At 37.1% G+C, this 20,663-nt stretch overlaps 2 protein-coding genes across 3 annotated transcripts; one reads left to right on the forward strand and one right to left on the reverse strand.

Moving 5' to 3' along the window:
• Positions 1-1,424: 1,424 nt before the first annotated feature.
• LOC141904549 (sodium channel and clathrin linker 1-like) lies at positions 1,425-6,371 on the forward strand. Of its 2 annotated transcripts, XM_074793151.1 has the most exons (15): positions 1,425-1,536; positions 1,740-1,863; positions 1,954-2,026; positions 2,117-2,305; positions 2,512-2,634; positions 2,866-2,877; positions 2,973-3,043; positions 3,136-3,226; positions 3,618-4,133; positions 4,362-4,510; positions 4,649-4,841; positions 4,929-5,204; positions 5,289-5,384; positions 5,495-5,586; positions 5,667-6,371. In XM_074793151.1, exons 1-15 carry the CDS (start codon positions 1,500-1,502, stop codon positions 5,749-5,751), a joined length of 2,127 nt encoding a protein of 708 aa, XP_074649252.1. In that variant the 5' UTR covers positions 1,425-1,499; the 3' UTR covers positions 5,752-6,371. The 2 variants fall into 2 exon arrangements, with proteins under 2 accessions (XP_074649252.1, XP_074649258.1); XM_074793157.1 differs by lacking the exon at positions 2,866-2,877.
• A 9,213-nt stretch (positions 6,372-15,584) lies between these two features.
• On the reverse strand, positions 15,585-18,002 carry LOC141914819 (iron-sulfur cluster assembly factor IBA57, mitochondrial-like). Its single transcript, XM_074806130.1, has 7 exons — positions 17,971-18,002; positions 17,483-17,761; positions 17,222-17,362; positions 16,958-17,141; positions 16,458-16,607; positions 16,271-16,364; positions 15,585-15,837 (listed from the first exon to the last, which is right to left on the reverse strand). Exons 2-7 carry the CDS (start codon positions 17,756-17,758, stop codon positions 15,609-15,611), a joined length of 1,074 nt encoding a protein of 357 aa, XP_074662231.1. The 5' UTR covers positions 17,759-17,761; positions 17,971-18,002; the 3' UTR covers positions 15,585-15,608.
• Between the last annotated feature and the right edge of the window lie 2,661 nt (positions 18,003-20,663).

The following is a 20,663-nucleotide window of genomic DNA, read 5'->3' on the forward strand; positions in this document are numbered from 1 at the left end:
GAATTAGAATTGTTTTTGAATTGAAGATGAAATTTCACCGGTTTTCTCAACCCTGTTTCCCCTACCCCGAATACTATCTATCAGAACTCATAGTTACATTTAATATATGCAACTCTCCTCTTTCACATATCCGTAAATTGTTAATAAATGAACAAAAACATGATGTAAATGTCAGCAAATGATGCCAGACAGTTGTTTACGTTAGTGATAGACGTAGGTAAAACGCGGCTTAGATCATCACTTCCCTCGCGTGCCAGGGAACACTTCTCTCGCGTGCCAGGGAACACTTTCGTCCTCGCGACGGAGATTCATATGTACTTTACAAGTGTCCGCTCATACCCAGTCGCTGATACCCCAAGGGCGAACTCTTTTATCAATCAGATCGGAGAATCCGTTTGCCTCCAATCGTACTCTTTTATTGGTCACGTGACTTTTTGGAGTCTCCGAAACCTCCTTTCTGTCGCCGGAGGTGGTGTGATTCGGATTTTGTGTGGAGCCAACCGGAGATTTCGGACGGAGACTTCGGAGGTCATAAAAGAGTACGCCCTGGCCCTGGGTATCACGGACTGGGTACTAGCGGACACATGACGTCTCCGTATACTGTTGTCGCGATGCGCGATGATGCCGTTTTTCATGAGTCATTCTGCAGAAGAATTTCCAGAACTTGCCCGTTCGGCTGTTGACAAACAGCCATCATCAGGTGGAATCATTCCACTTGGATGGCTCCAGCCGAAACGTTGTGGTTTCATTCTAATAAGTTATCTCATAATAATTTTAAATTCGAAGTGTGGGATCTTCTTCAAAAAACTACAATACGGATTAGAGTAGTGTTTCATTCGACAAATAACTTGTTTGTTTACCGCACCATCGTGAAGTGAGCACTGGATTCGGTATCACTCGATTCAAATTTATTTCATCACTCGATTCAAATTTATTATAATTTTTTTAGTGGTTTTTGATGTGTATTTTTTGCACTGTTATTGAATAAAAAGATATTTTACGTTAAATAAAATTGTGAATATACAACTTATTTCATCTAATTCATATTTTGGGGTCTTTGGGCGTCAATTAGACCCCCAAGGAACCCTTGCACCGGGCAACTATATACCGGGACTGTAGCTCTTGAATTAGATCTATCTTTTCTAAAAGTTTAGAGACTTTGTCCGTTTTGTATTTTATTTATTAATTTCTAAACATTATTTTTGATATTTTGGGGTCTTTGGGCGTCAATTAGACCCCCAAGGCGCCCTTGCACCGGGCAACAACTATATACTGGGCTGTAGCTCTTGTTTAGTTCTATCTTCTCTGAAAGTTTCAGAGACTCCCTTTGACCGTTTTGTATATCACCCTACTCCGTCATTTGGATATTCTCGGAGCCAACCCTTTCTAGGTTCCGGAACAAACATTTGCATACTTCCGGGTCAAATTTTTCAAAACAATCCAAACAATCCACCGATTTTGTTGATTATTGCGGTTTTAACGGCCCCGACCCGTAAATAATGGCTAACGAAGAAATTAGTTTTCTGAGAGATCAAGGTAAGGACAGTCAGTAGTATCCACTTTGGACCGCCTCAACTTGGCTACCCGGGTCTGGCCCTGGGCCGGCCTTCTTCTTGTGTGTGGTGAATAAATAATCGCCAGTTTTAAGTTACACACCGGCCGACTTAAACTACCGAAGCGGTTCGTTGTTGAGAAATTGTAAAAAAACAAGACCAACTGTAGCCTACTTCTATTTTCAGTGAAAAGATTGAATGCATCCCTCGCGCAATATCAAGAGAAGTATCCCCCTTTAACTTTGGATGAGAAAACGCGATTACCGTTAAACTCTGATGGACCGACAGCTCCGTGGCTCGTTGATAAAGGGTAGGCCTAAATGTATTATATCGTAGAAAGTCTCTTTCACTGAATGTTTGTTAATGATGATCTTTCTAAATTTTGTTTATTCTATTTTAGGTTATTGTCGCCACTATTGTTACAATATGATTCACACATCAAAAGTCTCACTGATGAACTGCAGATGTACAAGGTAAATTCATGAATATAAATCAATCAGATTTAAAAAGTGTTGGATATTATTTACTGTTTTCTCAATGAACATTCTATTTTCATCTCCCAGAGCGACCAACAATCGTTAAGGTCACAGATTGAAAAACTGGTTGCCGAGAACCGTCGCCTGGCGACTGATATGAGAGAAGTGGTACAGACACAATTAGAGGATTTCAGCGCTGTAGATTTGGCTCCTGTAAATGTAGGGGACGATCATATGTTAGAGAATTTACAACAACAATTAGACATCGCCGTACAGGTATAAAAAGAGCGCCACCTGCAAGCAGGCGCGAACATGTGATTCAATCATGAAACTGTTCTGATTTTTAATTGAAAATGTTTAAATTCTGTGCAATCCAGTTTGGATAGTTATAAGAAATGAACTCGTTAAGCTGTTGGGTCAAATGAAACAACAGTGGAACAGGGTCCTTCGGTCCAGATGTCTTTAAATGTTTTTCATTGAAGGAAAAACAAGTTCAAGCTGAAATGGCTCATTCTGCTATGCATGAAATTGAGCGTCTAGAAAAAGAACTCAGAGAACAGAAAAGTTCACCGCAATGGAAGTTATTTGAACAGCAGGCAAATCAGGTACTAACTGAAGAATAATTTTACAATATTTCACTCACTGTAACGGTAAGGCTTAATTCTAACAATGTCTAACATGTCTATTTATGGCTTATTTTGATGATTATTCTTCTAAGCGTACAGTATGTTACCAGTATAACACAACATGATTTCTAACATTCTGGGAATTGGTGGATAATCAGCTGCACTAAGATATAAACACTAACAGTTTAACTCTTTATTCATTTTATACAGCACTTATACACGGTAAGTTTATTCATGTTTATGAATTGAATTGACGATTATGTTCATTTTCTTTCCTGATGCTGTGTTCAGTGAATTGAGTTGTTTTTACTCTTCAGATCAAGGAACAGTATTTTTCAGCCGTTTCATCATTGAATAATGAAATCAGTAAATTACAAGATGAATTGAGGTTTGTTAATTACTATGCATGAGCAATGAATCTACTTCTGAGAATGCGGATGTTTTATTCATGATTTTCTTTGCGGTTTTTTTTTCTTAAAGGAAAAGTAAAAATTCAGAACGAACAGCGAACGTTCAGGTGACAGAACTGCGTCGTACGTTGGAGGATATGAAAACTGAACTTCATAACATGGTACATTTGATGCAAACCAGTTTCAATTCGAGGGTTCTTACAGATCAGGAAAAAGGATAGAACCCTGACTCTCGTTGAAAATTAGGGAAAATTCAGGAAATTTGAATTTTCGGTGTCTTGCTGTTCATGCTGGTTGGTGATGAGTGGCACGAGGAACCTTTTGATAAGAAACAGTCCCCACTGGGGATATTTTATGATTTGATCGGGGAAACTTTGGTCAAGGGTCAGGGAATTTTGGATTCGCTGATCTGTAAGGACCCTGTAATTCATAGCGTTTCGAAACACAGATATCAGTCCTGTTTAAAATGTCGAACTAAGCTCATCTTTGGGACTAAAGTCATGACTGAAAGTGAACTCAAGTAAAGGATATTTTTGTATGTATTAATTGTAGGAAAGAAGTCGCGACGAAGCTTTATCGAATTGTGGATCGAACGAGGCGTTAACCGCTGAATTAAAGGCTCTTTTAACGGACGTGCAACGCAAACTACAAGGAGCCATGAGAGAAATAGAGGAAGAGAAGAATACTCGAACGACGGCGGAGAAAACCATTCCAGAATTACAGAAACGATGCACAGAATACGAACAACGCGAATACGAAGCTATGATTCAAGTGAGAGATAGCGCTCAGTTGGTCGAGAATATCATACACGAAAAAGATCAATGTTTAATCAGCGAAAAACAAAAAGAAGAGGAAATCATCAAACTTCAAGACACGATTAATAAACTAGTGGATGAGGCCGGTATCAGAACTAAAGAGGAAGTTGAAAACGTGCGACGCCAGTATAATACAAATATAGAGAAACTGACTGAGGAAATTTATAGATTAGAAATGGAGAATACGGAAAAACAAGTTCAAATGGAACGAGCTGTGAGAGAGAAAAAATCGATCGAAGCTGAACTCGAAAAGGTAAATTAGACTCCTCCATACTCAGTGCTGATTTCTGGTGTAATTATTTACTCGTGTTTTAGCGAACTTACTGCCAGGTATAACTGTGGGTTTTGCACATTAAAAAGATTGGTGATACAGTGTTTTGAATGTGTGAGGAGTGAAGGGTCCTCGAGGAACCGGATTGATCCAGTACCGGCATTTATTGAGTGCTAGCGTGTGAATTGTTCTGGTTGTATGTCATTTTAGATTTATAGAGAAGGTTTAGTAAAAGGGACGAAGGAAGCGAGTGTTTTCGATGAACTGAATTCACGAATGTTCAGCGCAGAACGAGAACGAGATGAATTACGTATAAAACATGAAGCGTTAGAAAATAAACAGAAACGAGCAGAGATCGCGTGAGTATTGAGTTCATATTGAGTTCATATTGAGTTCATATCGGGTCGTGAGTTTTTGGGAAATCATTCAATCGTTTTTGGGAAATTATAAATCTTTTATTCTTTTTTAAATGAATTGTTTGTTTTGTTTCGTTTCAGTCAAAAACAGGAGAAATCGTTTTACGAAGCCGAAACGGATAAATTGAAAGATCGAATCTCGACGTTGAATACTGAATTCGAAAACTTGTCCGAAGATCGTCTGAAATATTTAGAAGAAATCGACGAATTAAAACGTAAATTAATCGAGGTTCAGACCGATAGAGAAGCAGCTGAGAGAAAATTCAATAAACAGGTATCAGTTTCGATGCATAGCTGCAGCTCGTGTTCGGTTCGTGCCTTTATCGAAATTACGTAGTTATATATTTATGTGATTTCATAGGTCGCTTTCTTAGAACAAGATAAAGTTCTGAAAGAAAGAGAATTAGAAGTTCGATTACAGAGCACCGACGATGCACATCGGCACGGAATGTTGGAAATTCGTAAACTGCTGTCGGCTCATCAGAAAATGGCTGCGAAATGGAAAGAAGAATGTCGATCTATAACGCAGAAATTCGAAGATAAAGTGTTAGATTTACGAGCGGAAATTTCCAGATTAAAAGCGAGAAATAAAGAATTAACGGATATTCTTCAAGATAATAGAGATAAATCAAAACAGGTAAATTATAAAATCACTGAGAGATAGTCTTACTACGCGTAACATAGTTTAAATCTAATTGTGCGGATGTGTTTTATTTATCAGTCTGAAGATATGTTGTCGGAATACAGCAGGAATATTAGAAAGTTAGAAGAAAGAGTTCGTGAGGCAGAACAAAAAGCAGCAGTAGCCGCCAAACAGGTCAGTTTTGAGGGAACTGGAAGAGAAGAGTTACGGGTTTTCTGCCACAGGTGAATAAACATGAGCGACTGTTTTGATGTTGTAGTTTTCTCGTTATTTTATCTTCAAAGGTGTCTCTTCAAATTGCTCGTGAAAGGAAGGCATTCAACGAAAAACGTCGCCATCAGCGAGAAGCTGATCGTAATAGATTTGATTTATCCAGGTATAAAACTGTAAAAAAAGAGTTTTTTATTTCGTCATTCATTTCTCCTTTTCTAACAGTGTACGTTTCTGTATTTTCAGCCGCACAACTGAAGCGCATTCGATGTATAGACAAGATGAAACGAGATCGCCACCTTTAATAATCGATTCCTTCGCCAAACAATGATAATATTCTCAATACTCATTGATGATTTTTCTAAATCACATGAAATAACTGAAAAAGATGATAATGAATTCTATGCTATTGTTAGAACAACGATCTTTATTTAAAAGTGTATGCAGTATTTTATGTTCGATTCAAAGTATTTATTTGAAATCATAAGTAGATGATCATATGTAGACTAGGTATATTTTATATCAGGAGGTATGAAATCCATCCCAGTCAGTATAGTACAGTGGAACCTGCGAGCACCAGCGATCGATTCTGTACTTAATAACCGATAGATCGTTATATCCAGTACTAAATTATCGTAGTTAAATTGTCACGTATGGAACGAAATACTTGGTTCGTTGTATTCATTTATAACTAGGGTTCCACTGTTAATAAAGTAATACGTGATTGGTATTTATATGTTTAGAATACACGGTAGATTTGACCACGGTAAAATGGATATTTGTTGAAATATCTTCAGCCAGATCCACCTAACTCACAAATCGCTCATTTCACACATGAAACGTCACTGCCAAAATTACTGTACGGACCTCCTCATATTTTTGTATTGATCGTAGTGTATTGTGATTGTATTTGAGGTGAATTATGTTTAATAATGTCTAATTTCATGAATAGACATAAGTAATATATATGTAAAGTTTTTAAAAATAAATCTTTATATTTTTTATTGTAAAAATATCTGTTCAGTTTTTCTACCGTACTGGTTGGTCATAAGGAGAGGAAGTCTTAGAAACGACTAGAAGACAAGTTCATTCCCCGAGTTATCCGCTATCCACCGTACATTCTATCGCAGTGTGGCTGCTTAACTGGAAATCGGGGGAAAGAAATTTTCTTTAAGATAAAGTCGGGGAATTCGGTAGAAAAAGCTACAATATGAAGGAAATTTTGAGATTGCTAGATCGCTCGTAAAATCTTACAGTTTCTGTCTACATGTTGTAAGTGCAAATGCATCTAACTGTTAATTGATTTGATTCTTAGCCTCGAGTCAGGGGAAACGTGCATGTCAGAGAAAAAGCAAGTGATAGAAAAGTGGCCTCCCTGTATCGTTTATATATTGGAAGTATTTATTCAGTATCAATTGAAATTGTCATCATTTTCCTCAAACATGGCGCGATGAACAAGGAATTTCTGACGACTGGATTTTTTATAGTTTCGTCTCCAAGGCGTCTCTCAATAGCTTTACAACACGCAGAGTCAGACGCGGAGTTCACGAATAGTTATTGGAAAGGAGGGAACCCGCAGTTCGTGGATAGTTCCTATCAAAAGAAACGGACTTTTAGGATGTTAAGGGAATTTTCCAATGACTATCAGTACAACCACCAACTCATCCGTCTGTTTCTACGAAAATCATTCTCGAATATTCATTCCAGCTTTCATCCATTCTTGTCAACCCAGTTCAAACACTAATCCTTAATGTCCTCCGATAATCACTGAAAAACTATAATGAAATGACAAGTTTCTGGTAATTTATCTAATATATATTTCTATCGTAAAATATGAATATAACGTCTTTTCAATTACGACATTTTTCACGAGACTTCATTAAAATGCGTCTCCCGCTTATTTTCAACAGATTGTCCAATATTCTCTGTTGTTTTTGTAATTGGATTTTTAATTTGAAAACTCGGCGCTGTTGTTGCAACCGTTTATGAGATTTTCGTCTCGAACAGCGCAACACTGTGTGCGTGTCGATCCCGAAGATATTCGCTTCCCGTTCTCTCGCTTTTCTCAATCGATCGAACGGTAGGATTTTGTGGGCAGACGATGACTCGCTATCTGCAGCCCTGGGCTGTAATAGTTGATAATCAGTCCCGTTTCTGATGATAGTAATTTTACACGGGAAATCATTCGAATCGGATCGCGAGACTTTCTCCGAGTCGTAACATCGCGGAACATCTTTAACATTTACCGTTCGTCTGTTATTCAACCAGGTTTTGATGTCGCAAATGTTCACCAAACATTGTTTTAATTTTGCCGCTTTCTTTTTGCGACGCTGGTTGAACCACCAGACTGTATTATTACCGGCAGTACTCTTTCGTCGAGGTCTCCCGCGTCCACGCAATTTTTCTTTGCTGTTATTTGCAGTTTTTGCATGTAACGCATTATTTTGTGCTCGGTTGACTCTTTTTTTCTTATGCGTGGTCGATTTCCTCGATATTTCATGCGAGGGCGAATTTTGTGATGGTGTTCGCCGGTCAGATTTCACAAGTAGTTCGCTACTATTGTTAATATTGTTATTATTATTTACGGCGGCACTGATCGAGTCAGATTCTGATGTCGTTTGCCAGTAAACGCGGCCATTAGGCAGCGACGATGAAGCAATCGTAGCGTTTTCAAGATTATCAGCTGCCGATGTCAGAAAGCCACTTTGCCTCTGTTTATCACATTTTCCTTCATTGGCTTCGCAATTTCCACCAATTTCAATTCGGTTTTCAGATAATGGAACGACGTCGTTTCTGCTGAGATTTTCATTTTGATGAAGCTTCATTTTGGAGAATGTCGTCGACAAATCAATAACGTTGGCGCTTTCAGCAGAATGTTGGGCATTTACGACTTGTTCGTCGCAAGAAATTCGCTTTACTTTCATAGATTTTCTATTGCGGACGCAATTCGTTCGGCTTTTATTCATAATCCCCTTTTTATTTCTATAGACGTCACTCGGTTGACGATAAGCGAGCATTACTGGGATTTCTTTTGAAATTGTGTGCGCATCTTTAGGGACTTCACTTTCAGTTTTTGACGGCGATGATTTCGAAAAGGGAATTTCTACCCGATTTATATTCATTACGTCATCCCTCCGTCCAGCTACCCGCAGATCTAAAGCTTCGCTATCGTCATTTTCCGTAAAAACAACGAATTTTTTCATTAGTTTTTCTCGATTCGATTTTTCTTCATTTGACATCATCAGTTTTTGTGAATGGTTATCAAAAGCAAAATCGGTATCTTTCAGGGTTGATATCATTAGATCAAGGGGTTTGTTTTCATCTGATTCCGTTGTAGCCTGAAAGACGGTGTTGTACTTATCACATTCGTCGTTTCTCACGTCAGCATCATCGACATATTTGAAATACGGATATACGGTGCAGTTTTGATCGATCGCTGGAAAATTTATTCGAAGACATTCTTCCGTAGCGATAGCCTTATTGCTTTGTAGACGAGTGACATTATATTGAGCCAAGCGAACTTGATGTTCTTCACCGCGAATGATATTTCGTTGAGGTGAAGTAAGGTTTATGTCTAACTTATCCCGCTGTTTTAATTGATTATTCGTTATTGGCGAAACTACGGCCGTTTTCTTTTTCTTGGTATCCGGAAAATTGCCGGAACTTCCATTTAACGGTAAATCTTGAGATTTCTTGGAACTACTTAATCTTCTGCCGGGTAACAGCTTCGTCATTGCGCCGTCGCTATTAGGTTTATTAGATATGCTGACTATATCATCGATTCGTCTTTCGAAATCGGCGACGTTTTTAGATTCAGTATTTCCGTGCCCCTTGAGAATTTTCCGTCGCTTCGAGTAGCATTTATTGATGTACTGTGGACTGTTCGGGGGATTGTTGTTTGGGTAGACGTCGTATAAAGAATTACAGCTAAGCTGCATATCAGTAGTTTTAGTAGAAGATGAACGCGGTATATTTACCACTGAACCTCCGCTATGAAAGCTGTTACAAACGAACGAGATTTTATTCTGTGTATCGTCACTTACTTTTTTCTCAGACGCTTCGGGCTTCTTCGAGAAATGTCTGTACGGATTTTCTGCTTTGACGCTCGGTTGAGTCGACTCCAATTTCAATCGTTCACCGCATAAGATTCTGTTAATAGATAATTTAGTTTCATGCGGCATATCGGGTATAACGAGATTGTTTAGAATTAACGGTGCCATCAGCAAGCTTCCATAGTCGATGCAATTAGCTATTTCAGGTGTTGTCAATGGCGGCAAGTGTCCTGGAAATAGGGCAGGTTGTATGTACATATCGCTTCGATAAAATGGCGATATCGTCATTTGATTTTTTAAAGCCATAGCAGCTGAGAAAGCTTCTCGCCGGAATTCAGATATCAAATTCGGAATATTCGGCGCCATGTTTGTTCGTAGTTCATTTCCGAGTGATTCAAACGATAGACGTTCAGCGTCGCCTCCAGTAGAGTTGATCATCGTATTTTGATGAAATTCGATCAAATTTCCAATTGCTCTGAAATTGAAACAAAACAAAAATCAATTATTCTAATTAATTAGTTTAATTTAATTTGTTTGATTATCGGTGATGTAATTTTGAAAATTTAGATTCGAAATTTCATTGGTTTCGATCCATGAAATCAGAGTGGTTCCATATGGACAACTCACCGAACTTAAACCAATGTTCATTTGAAAAACAATACTCAGATTTTGAATTCATATCATAAATGCAAAACGTGTTCCCCTCATCATTTTTTATAAAAGTTTATTCCAAGTTCAGACGTCTGGTATTTTTGATAAATATGAAATATGTTAATCCCAATGAAATAAATATACGATAATTTTTCCATCAATCGAATAATGTCATAAGAGCTTATATAATATCAAAAACGTACGATAAATTTTAACATAAAAACATATACCCGTTTCAAAAACCTACTACCTTTTACCTTTTAAAATAATATCAATATTGCCCGTTTCTAAACCTACAATACCTTGCATATCAAAATCGCCCGCTTAAAGAACCTTCCTTGTAAAATGTGATATTGTCCACCCCAAAATCTGTAATGACCTTAGTTTACATTAAGTATTTCTGCTGGGGGTTTATAGTTATAGACGTTTTGATGACTTCAATTTTTATTTAAACGTAGGTGGCTAAACATATTCAAATTACGTTGACCCTGAATTATCTTGATATAATGTATATATGTATATACAATGACCGTATTGCACTTACAAAATATACAATATTCTATGAATATAATGTTTGTTCCTTGATAGACATTTAATAATAACTGTTTTAATACCTGAATTACTGCTGTGTAGTTCCTTCAGATCAGATGTATTAATCTTAATAAAGTTAATGTTTCATTTCGTCGTAACGCCATTCATGGAATTGAAATGCACTCACACTATGCTGGTTCTCTAATAACGATGCTATGTGATTATATTCTATAGCATGTACAGAATATGGTACATTAGCACCTTGCGGACAAAATACTAAAATATTCATAAAAACCAGCGATAAACCGAGCAAAACCTGGGGCCGAGTCGTTAATACATAATAAAACAAAACCCAGCACCTCACTCTAATCCTCCCCTACAGAGAATTAATTATCATTCTCATTTTTAATAAAGCGTCGCTGAATTATATTCCGTATTTAGTATAATTTATGCAGTAGCTTTATGCAAATAAATAAGTATCAATCAAATTTGTCATTTTAAATTCGTCATCGCTCAGATTGTGAAGGGTTTTTGAACAGAAATTGCCACTCGTCTGACTTCAGCATTTCCTTTTAAATCATTCTACAAAGTCTACGCGTTGTACGTAAACCAGACATTAAAAACCCGAAACAATGAATAACAGTCGCATTGCCACAGTTCTCACTGTCAGAGATTTGATTCTAGAGTAAAAAAACATTTCAAATAAACTGATTTCAACTCAGAGTTAAACGATCACTCAGGAAATGAGTCCAGTATGTGATATGGGTTTTTAAGCCGGTATTTCATTCAGTGCATATTAGTAGTTTTTGAATTCAAATGAGTGCCTCACAACAGGTTTGAGATCTCGCACCTGTTACTGCTTCAGGGGCTTAAATTGACAGTCATCTATTTGATCAGCGGGGGAGGATGTAGATATTCAGGAGCTTGAAAACGTTCGAGCACATCGAGAACATTCGAACGATTTGATACGTACCGATCTGATTAGAAAGTTAAGCCATCACCGCAGTAATTAATAATCACGATTTAATTCCTCAGTTCTCATATATGAAATTGGACTAGAAAGTTTACTACGTAATTGAAAACGGGGGCAGAACACCTCGGCGCACTCTTCGATATGAATGTACCCACGAAATTAGCGTGAAAGCTTTTGTGGATCAGATCAGGTTCATACGTGAAGGCCAGGTATATATTTACTTGACTCAATTTGCGAGTCACCAACTGATTTCATATATGTCAGAAGTATTACTACGCTGTATATACCTTCACTCAATAACATCTGTTGTAAAATACATCAATGAATGTCCTGCGCAAATATTCTTTATGGAACAATGAATGTATGAAATGACCTTAGTCTAATTCGATTCCATTTTGATCAGATAACTGTTGAACTGGATCCAGACGAAAGAATATGGAACATATAGAATGTTAAAAACCTATAGATTTGAGAAATTAAGTTCTTTGATTAATCAATTATATTGAGTATAAAGAGACATTGTGGTCTTGGCCCACACTCTCTTGAGGTCTAGGTCTGGCTCTTCCAAAGACCATTCATGCGCAATCTATATAGATTGACCAAATCGGTCGGTTCTCGTACAAACCAGTCTAGCATGCGCTACAAAAGGTCGCCTTATTACGTGATGAAGGTAGAGGCACTCAATAACCTTCCACAGACCACTCATGAGCAATCATTGATTGACTGAATACGTCCGTTTTTTATTGTTCTGGTACGAACTAGTTTCTGGCCTCGTACGACAAAAAGGACACCTTAGAGACGATGAAGGTCGTGGTTTCACTCGATACCAGTCCTGTACAGCAGCTGTTTTATTGAATTTTCGGCGATATTTTTTGGTTCTATCGCAACCGAATACTTAGTTATTTAAAATCCAGGATCCAGTTCCATAACCTGCGGGGAATTTGACTCTAGAGCTAAACAAGCCCAGACGTACACAACATGCAGAAATAGAAAGAATGTTAGAACAGCCGTAAGCTCCGTAATTTTAGAAATGAAGTTCTTTTGTATTTTGTTATATTGGAATGTGATCATTCAATTACATTAGGTATATGGGCTATTTGCTTAATGCACTTTGCCACAATGCGTACGTGTGTTTCGATATAGTTTTATACCATTTAACCATCATGCATATCTCATCTAAAATTGTCATACAAGTGGAAACATGTGTTTCGAGCAACAATTCAAAATGCTTCATTCGTATCTCGGTGATAAAAATGATTTAGGAATATCAGATATCGACGTGCAACATCTATGCAAACATATAACATATATATGTATATATACATATAATCTCCTGAATATTATAAACACAACTCAGATAATCATTCATCAGATTCTTATTAGAAAAATACTTTCGTAGTACGAGATATGAGAAAGGAGAGAGGAAAGAGCTCTCGTAGAATTCTCGTAAAATTCCAATCAACTTTAAACAACTTTCACCTACCGAATTGTCATTAGTTTATTAGTGAATATTTTTCAATCTGAACTCTACGATTTATATAATATACTCACATGGAAAAGCTGGAGAGAACTTGATCCGTTTACTCTCTGCGCAACCATCAAGCTGTCACGATTATCTGAGAGACGGCTGTTAAAAAGAAAATCGTTCTAATCAGCAAAACGCCAATAAAGCTAGGCAAAAACGCATATCCATCCACCCAGCCATCGAGAGCTGCGGGCTCTAAACCACCGTGAAAGACAGATACAAAACAGAGCGGCATAGACTCGACTCGAACGCCGTCAACGATGCACCACAACCCTCGGGTAATAATCGTATATGTAATTTTCTTACTCGGTGCCGGTGCAAAATGAAACTATCTAATCAAAGACCATCAACGATCTATAACAGACTAGTAGAACTAACGGTGATGGCTCTGGCTTGTTAGTTTGATAAAGAATTTCTCTTCGAAAGAACGTATAATGTAGAAAATTGAATCGATGCGAGCGAAAACAAACACGCACGCATATTGTGTAAGATAAGAAGATTGAAAACTACCTCGAATATACACGAGTTGTTGATACTTTTACATACATAAATCCACATATTTCCCTAGTTTTACCGCGTTTATAGAGTAAAATCTTTATGATACTTTGCTGCGGAATAAAACAATGACTTTTTGAAATAGAAATTGACGATTAACTGAAAGACTCACCCATGCGGTTTGTCAGCTCTGATCTTTCGTCTGTGCTATTCCGTGATTATTCGAAAATCTACCAAGCACGTGTATATAGAGAATTTTTTACAGTGAACTCTTTTATTATTCGAAGCTACTATAATGTGAGTACAGAACAGAGAAAGAGTAAAATAATCTGCCTCAGGGAAACAACGTGTAGAAAGAATTGTGCGCTATTGATTTTGAGCTTATGGCTTGACAATCCAGATACATATCGATATATCTACAGTTCCTCGCTACTGATGCTTTGTGTCCAGATCGGATCCATCCAGAAACCAGTTCATGACTTAACGAATCGGAAAATAATCTAACTTCCTGTTTCAGAGGATGCAAAACACTTTTAAACGCCCATATATAATTGTTATTTGCGAAGCTATCTCGCGAATTTCAATGCTCCTCCCATATTCCTAATTCAAGTTAATTTTATATTTCTTTAAGTTATCGAGAATGCTATTCTAAAATGCCTACGGTCATAATCGTAATTTTCAGAATGTCTAATTAATAATGCATGGACCGCTGAACTGTCACGCTCGGTTTTTCTGAGAATTGGAACCAATTTTTGTTGAATTCAGAATAATTGTTTTTTTACTGAAAATGAATATGAAGCTAGAATGATAGTAAGTTTTTCTTGTGGTTTCATCTATTTCACGAATCGCTCTGGGGTGAGGAGGCGCCGGAAATGCCGAAAAAAACTGTTTCATCGTTTTCTGGAATTTTAACCTCAACCAATGAATTTCAACGTTAATTTTTCGTCGATAGGACCGGAATATTTCACTGTGGCGATCACAAAGAAATACCCGGTTATATCTGCGTGTGCGCGATATATAATAGATTGTTATTCAATTATATGCCATTTCGTTACTTGTGGATTTTACGAGCTGGCTTACTTAAATAAGCCCGGAGACACAGATGATACAAGCCATCGAACTTACCAGTTAGTTGCCATGACAACCACCTCGCTCGGCTGCAAGGGGATAATTTGTTCAATGCGTACTGTTTAACACATCAAAATGAAAATACCATCCAGTATAAAAAAATCTTGACGATCGATGAAGAATTTTAAGCGACAAAACCACGTTAGTCAATTATATATCTTAAATTTTATAGTTTTTTGGCGGCTTTGTCCCTATTTGAATACAGTTTCCAAAGTCGAATCAATTGGGACCAATGATTTTTGTTGAGGTGATAAGACGAGATAGAGACAATGGAATGTAATTCTGCTGCAATCATCCTTAGATTTGTGTTCGAGTAAAGTGATTATTCGCCTGGGAAGCACTAGAGTTAAAAGAAAACTGTACTAGAAACGAAATTAAAACAGGAAACTTTTTTTGCAATGACAGATATTTGAAATTTAGAAAGAAATGCATTTATATTTATAATCTTTGTCCTCCGAGCCAGCACAAGTAAACGCTATTATTATCTCGTTGCGCATGTTGGAAACCGATCTGAATAGGATTTCAATTTTACCATAATCATTATCTCTGCCCGTAATACAAGAACATACCGGAAAGGAAATTGCAGACTAATGACGTCATTTATGGCTAGATGTTTACGCCAGTAATTAGATTGCATTTAATAAATCTAATAGACGGTTTCATCAGATCAGCGAAAAATCAATTACGGGCGGTCTTTGAAAAAGCGCTCCTCGTCAGTGCTGGTTACGCCATCTATGAAAATCAAAACTAACGATATTTACACTAAAACTTAATTCAATTTATTAAACTTAATTCATAACATCATCAAAATCTTATATCATCACAATAAATGACTAGTTAGTTTTCGGAGCAGTAACGTCATCAGGCCACCAGAATGGAACTGTAGCTCGTATTTTCACTGTTGCTCCATCTTTTTTCTCAATGGCTAAATTTTTGTTCACATCCGAAAGTCTAATCAAACCAATCGCCGAATTCTGAAGTCCATTTCGATATTTTCCGGCACCTTTTCCATTTTCAATTTTGATCGAATCGTCGAACTCTAAACCGTCTGAGTTTCCGTCCCTGAATAGAATATAGTGCAATGAGCAGTGATTGTATCAAACCAATATAAACGTGTAGAAGACGAATAGTGTAGGTTTATCAGAAATACAAGATTTTGCTACTAGTGTATAACAGGTAGAGTGTCAATAACTAGAGAATACAGAGTAAGCGCAGTAATCAATCACTAATCGTTAATTTGTAATTACCATCCTCACTACTAACACTTATTCTGCTCACTCTTTATTCTTTAAATCATTGCCACTCTACCTACAAATACTGTGTCCTTTCCCTATTGACTTTACTCATCTACCCGAAGAGGCTACTCTATGCACTAGAAGCGAAGGTTTGTAGTTCAAATAAAATCAAGTTAACCTACATATTACTATCTGTTTTCACCTTCCAACAATTTACAATAAAGTTTAAGAGTTGTAAGAAATAGAAATGTGAAACTTACAGAAATAAAGGCATAATTCGTTTACGTGTGACACCCGTATGATGGGTTCGTGCAGTCAACTCTTGTCCGATGTAACAACCTTTATTGAAATTGACTGCAAAGAAAAATGTGAACAAATTCTGGAGAGTATGAGCATTAGTATGAGCATTAGTATGAAGGGGTTTAAAATGGAAATCAAATTGTATACCTCCATTAAGAAATACAAGGTTACTTTCCAGAGGCAATGATTTTCCGGGATGAAAATCACTCACACCTTCAGCTATTCCTAATTGATATCTATGAATTCTATAGAGATCTTCATTTTCTTCTATTTTCGTGTCTTTCACAACTTGCGAAACTGAAAAATTCAAATGGTTCAAATAAAACAGACTTTACTCGTATTAATCATTAATAGATTTGATCGTGTTCATATAATCCATGATTTAATGGATAACTATCGAGGATTCCACTTATGGCAGACGAGGATCTGCCTGGTTCACTAGTAGTTACTCGGTCTTTTGGGTACAATTTCTTCAACATTTCCGTTAAAAAAGGATGAACTTTTGTCTTAGATAAATCGATAATCAATGAAATTTGTCATCAAGTAGAAAATGAATGCAATATATATATATGAACAACATATCGACAATGTAAGACAGAATGCTCCTTATTTTGCCAAATCCGTTACTACCGGTTACCAGTACTTACTATGAGTATTTTCAGGAAGTAAACACCGAAAACCGATTGATTTCAAACGGGGATCAGCAGATATCACAGTGGCTTTACTCTCATCGACAATATCGAGATCTTTGAGATTCTCGCTCGATTCCGGTATTTTGTTCGGAAATATCGTCCATACTTTTAAACTATCACTCACGTCGCTAATATCAACCTGAATTTAAAACTAAGCGATAAGAAAAGAAAGTCGAATAGCCGAACTTTATGTTTTTCAGCGTATCACTTGAGTTTCACCTTTTTTCTAATCTTGTATCTCTTCAAAGTTGCGATAACCTCAGTTACAGCGGATGAATCGCATTCGATCAGAATATCGTTCACATCAGTAGAGTTCTGTTCACTGATATTATACATCAAAAAATCATACAATATGCGACCCTAAAAACAAAAACAAACATCTCATGATCATTTATCCAATTCACAATTTCATTTCATATATAGAAGCATATCCAGATGATATTGGATAATAGTACAGTCAAAATGTTGTTTTCTATCTACCTGTACATTGAGCATCATTGTATATAGAGAATGACACTGATGTTGAGTGAAACATTTTAAATCATTAGTGATTAAACCCTGTAGAAACGATTCAGTATCGTTTCCAGTCAGTTTAATGAGTCCTCGTGATTTCAACTGAGATGAATTCATTATCTTCCCAGAATCAGCAGCAGCAGCAGCAGCAGTACTGCTGAACTTTATCCCATTACTGCTACTATTACATCTGATGTTTATTCGTCTCAGACATACTCTCAGGTGACTTGAGAACATTTTCATTTACTAAAAAGAGAAGTGTAATCTTCAGTCAAATCCAATGAAATACATTTTAATTAAATTGGTTTTACTTAAAATTCGAATTCTTGGCTTCAAAATGTGTAAATTTCCATTTAGATTATGATACTAGTTAAATGTTAAATATGCAATCAAAATTCGAAGTTGAACTTCCAGATATTTTCTATAAAACCCTTAAAACACAGATTCTTACATACCAAAAAGAGAATATCGACGAAATCAATGGCTCCACAATATAACGAATTTGTTTTGATGTAGCGGTAATAAATGAATAGTACCTGATGTATGGAGGGGTTTACAATATCTGATGTATTTTACTACCCTCGCCGGCGACGACGCCACCGACCCGACCGCAAAAAACACGCTTCACGGAAATAGCTAATGGGTACTAAATTATCAGATTTGAAAGGGACTTTCTGCGGGAAAATTCCGAAAAATTATATGTTCCTTTCTGAAGGAGCGTTTCCAGTTGATTGCTGTCCGGCCGCAGGCTCTAGCGCAGGTGCACGATTAATACATACTCTTAGTTGTCCTGGGATTTATTCTGAAATTTTGATTTTAATATGTTTTGATTTTAATATGTAATTAAGTTGAAAGAATGATATACTTCGACTCTAAGTCCCCGATGTGGCTTTTCCACTCGCCGGCAACGGCGAGACACTGACGAAAATAAGTGATTGAAGAATAATTATCAATGAGAAAAAACCGCAGACTATATTTGAAACTTTCCGATGTAGTAATAAAGGGTTCCTGTAATTTTCGTATACCGCAATTCTTTCTACAGTTGATTGAAAAAGGTCTGATCTATTCACCGTAGAATTCGCTAAGAATAGCCCGGGCGTCATGGCTTCACACGTTTTTTTTTCGCACATCCCTACTTTTTACTCGTACAGAATACAACAGAATATTAGAAAATGTATTCGGCCGATTAATGTGTGTAACTTAAAAAGAATGTTTTGTTGTCACCTCAGATAGCATGTTCTGTAAGACGAAATGTTTGTTATTCAGTTTTTACTTCAATTTTACATCGGTTCATCGTATTCTAATCATTACTAAATCGTTGTTATATATCTTGTGTTGCAGCAAAAATAAATAGTAAATATTTAGGGCTGGCGTCATCAAACCTTAAAGATATTAAAATCGATCAATCGATAGTGAATTCATCTATGGAATCTGTAAGGTGCGTCTCTGGCGATGTTTGGGTGTGGCTTCAATCGGTTATTGACGTAAATACCGATTATTTCAGTATTCGCTTTGTATAATTTGATCTTTTCCAATTCTAAATAAAACATATTTCCTGATACGCGAATTACGCAGATACAGCGACAAGCAGCAAGACTTAAGATGACATTTACTTAAGAGTTATTCTGGCGGTATCCATGATGGAGGCTATTTTTGTGAAATTGTCAGAGAAAAGTTGATAATGAGTTAGTAGATATTCAGATACGAATTTTGCTTATCCAAACAGATCAAATATTGTACTAATCGTGTACGTATATGGTATAGTGGTAATTGTGACCTTGGATTTTCAAACGATTAGAGTTCATGGTTTGACTTAAGGTAGAAACTGCCGCCGTCGAAGACATCAATATTCAAAATAGAAAGTCTATTCGCTGCGCGGCAACAGTAGCACTATCCATCTAAGCTTAAAGGTTACAGGTGATCCGCCTTCAACTAACCGCGTAATGATCGAATGATGTTCTTAAATTTCATATTCTATTCCCGCGCAAGGAATGAAAATAAAACTTCGAATAACCGATGCGTCAAAAACAACCCGAGATGAGACCGAAATGAATATCGATAACCCAAACATCTGTCTTTGAGTATCTAATTAACATATTATCGATTTATTTACATGAATTTACATATTAATTTACAAATTAATTACATGCATAAAACGATCATAAATTTTTGAAACGAATGTTTAACAATCAGTATCAGTCATTTTTGGCGGCGTCGCGGTGTTGAGAACTTGAACCGGGTGTGAACGAGTACGACGAAAAACATTTTTCGAAAGTTGAGATGAAATCATGGCGGCCGTAGCGATTCGACTTGTACCGTCTGTGTTCGCTCGACCAAACCGTAATTTCTGATCGGTTTTTGACGCTGGGATGTTCGTTACTTGAGTCGTCGTACCACCGGGTACGATAAGACTAGTCCTCGATTTTTGCTTCGACATAAGAGATTCGGGATAGTTGACCAAAGTGGATCGGGAGGTCTGTTTATTCAAACTCGGTCCCTCAATTCCGAAAGGAGTTATCGAACTTAAATACGTACTACGCGTGTATCCCTCTGTTGACGACGGCGCGATACGATTTGAATATCTCTTCAACGCGCATCGGCAAAACGTTTCCAAGAATTTCTGTTTGAATTTTTTGTTCGATAGAAATATGATCGGATTCGTCAAAGTGCTCGCCATAGATATCCAAGTAACGGTGGCGATTATAACGTTTTTTAATAACCCCGGGTGAAATGCGTCTACGATACTTATTGTAATATAAGGTATATAGAGTACAGCACTGACAAATATCACAAGAAACAAAGTTCGCATGGCTTTCATAGTCGTTCGTCTGTAGTTCACCTTAGCGGGTTGTCGATGTAAGATTGCCGCCATAACGGGTAAAGCCGGTTGAAATAAGTTCATGATTCTGCGACTGGCATAAGCGGAATGAACGATCAGAAATAGTAAAACTGCGATAGTTAAAGACGGTAAAACGTAACAAATAACACCGTACGAAATCAAAAACTCCAAACTTGTCGGCCACAGTAAGACGCAAGACGCTTTCGCTTTTACGTAACCGTAACTACCGAATCGGAAAATCGGTAAAATCGAAATGACGAGTCCTTGTAGCCAAACGTAAATGATCATCCCGCCAGCGGATAATGGAGT

Source organism: Tubulanus polymorphus, chromosome 1 (genome assembly GCF_964204645.1).
Source record: "Tubulanus polymorphus chromosome 1, tnTubPoly1.2, whole genome shotgun sequence".
Classification (NCBI taxonomy): Eukaryota; Metazoa; Nemertea; class Palaeonemertea; order Tubulaniformes; family Tubulanidae; genus Tubulanus; species Tubulanus polymorphus.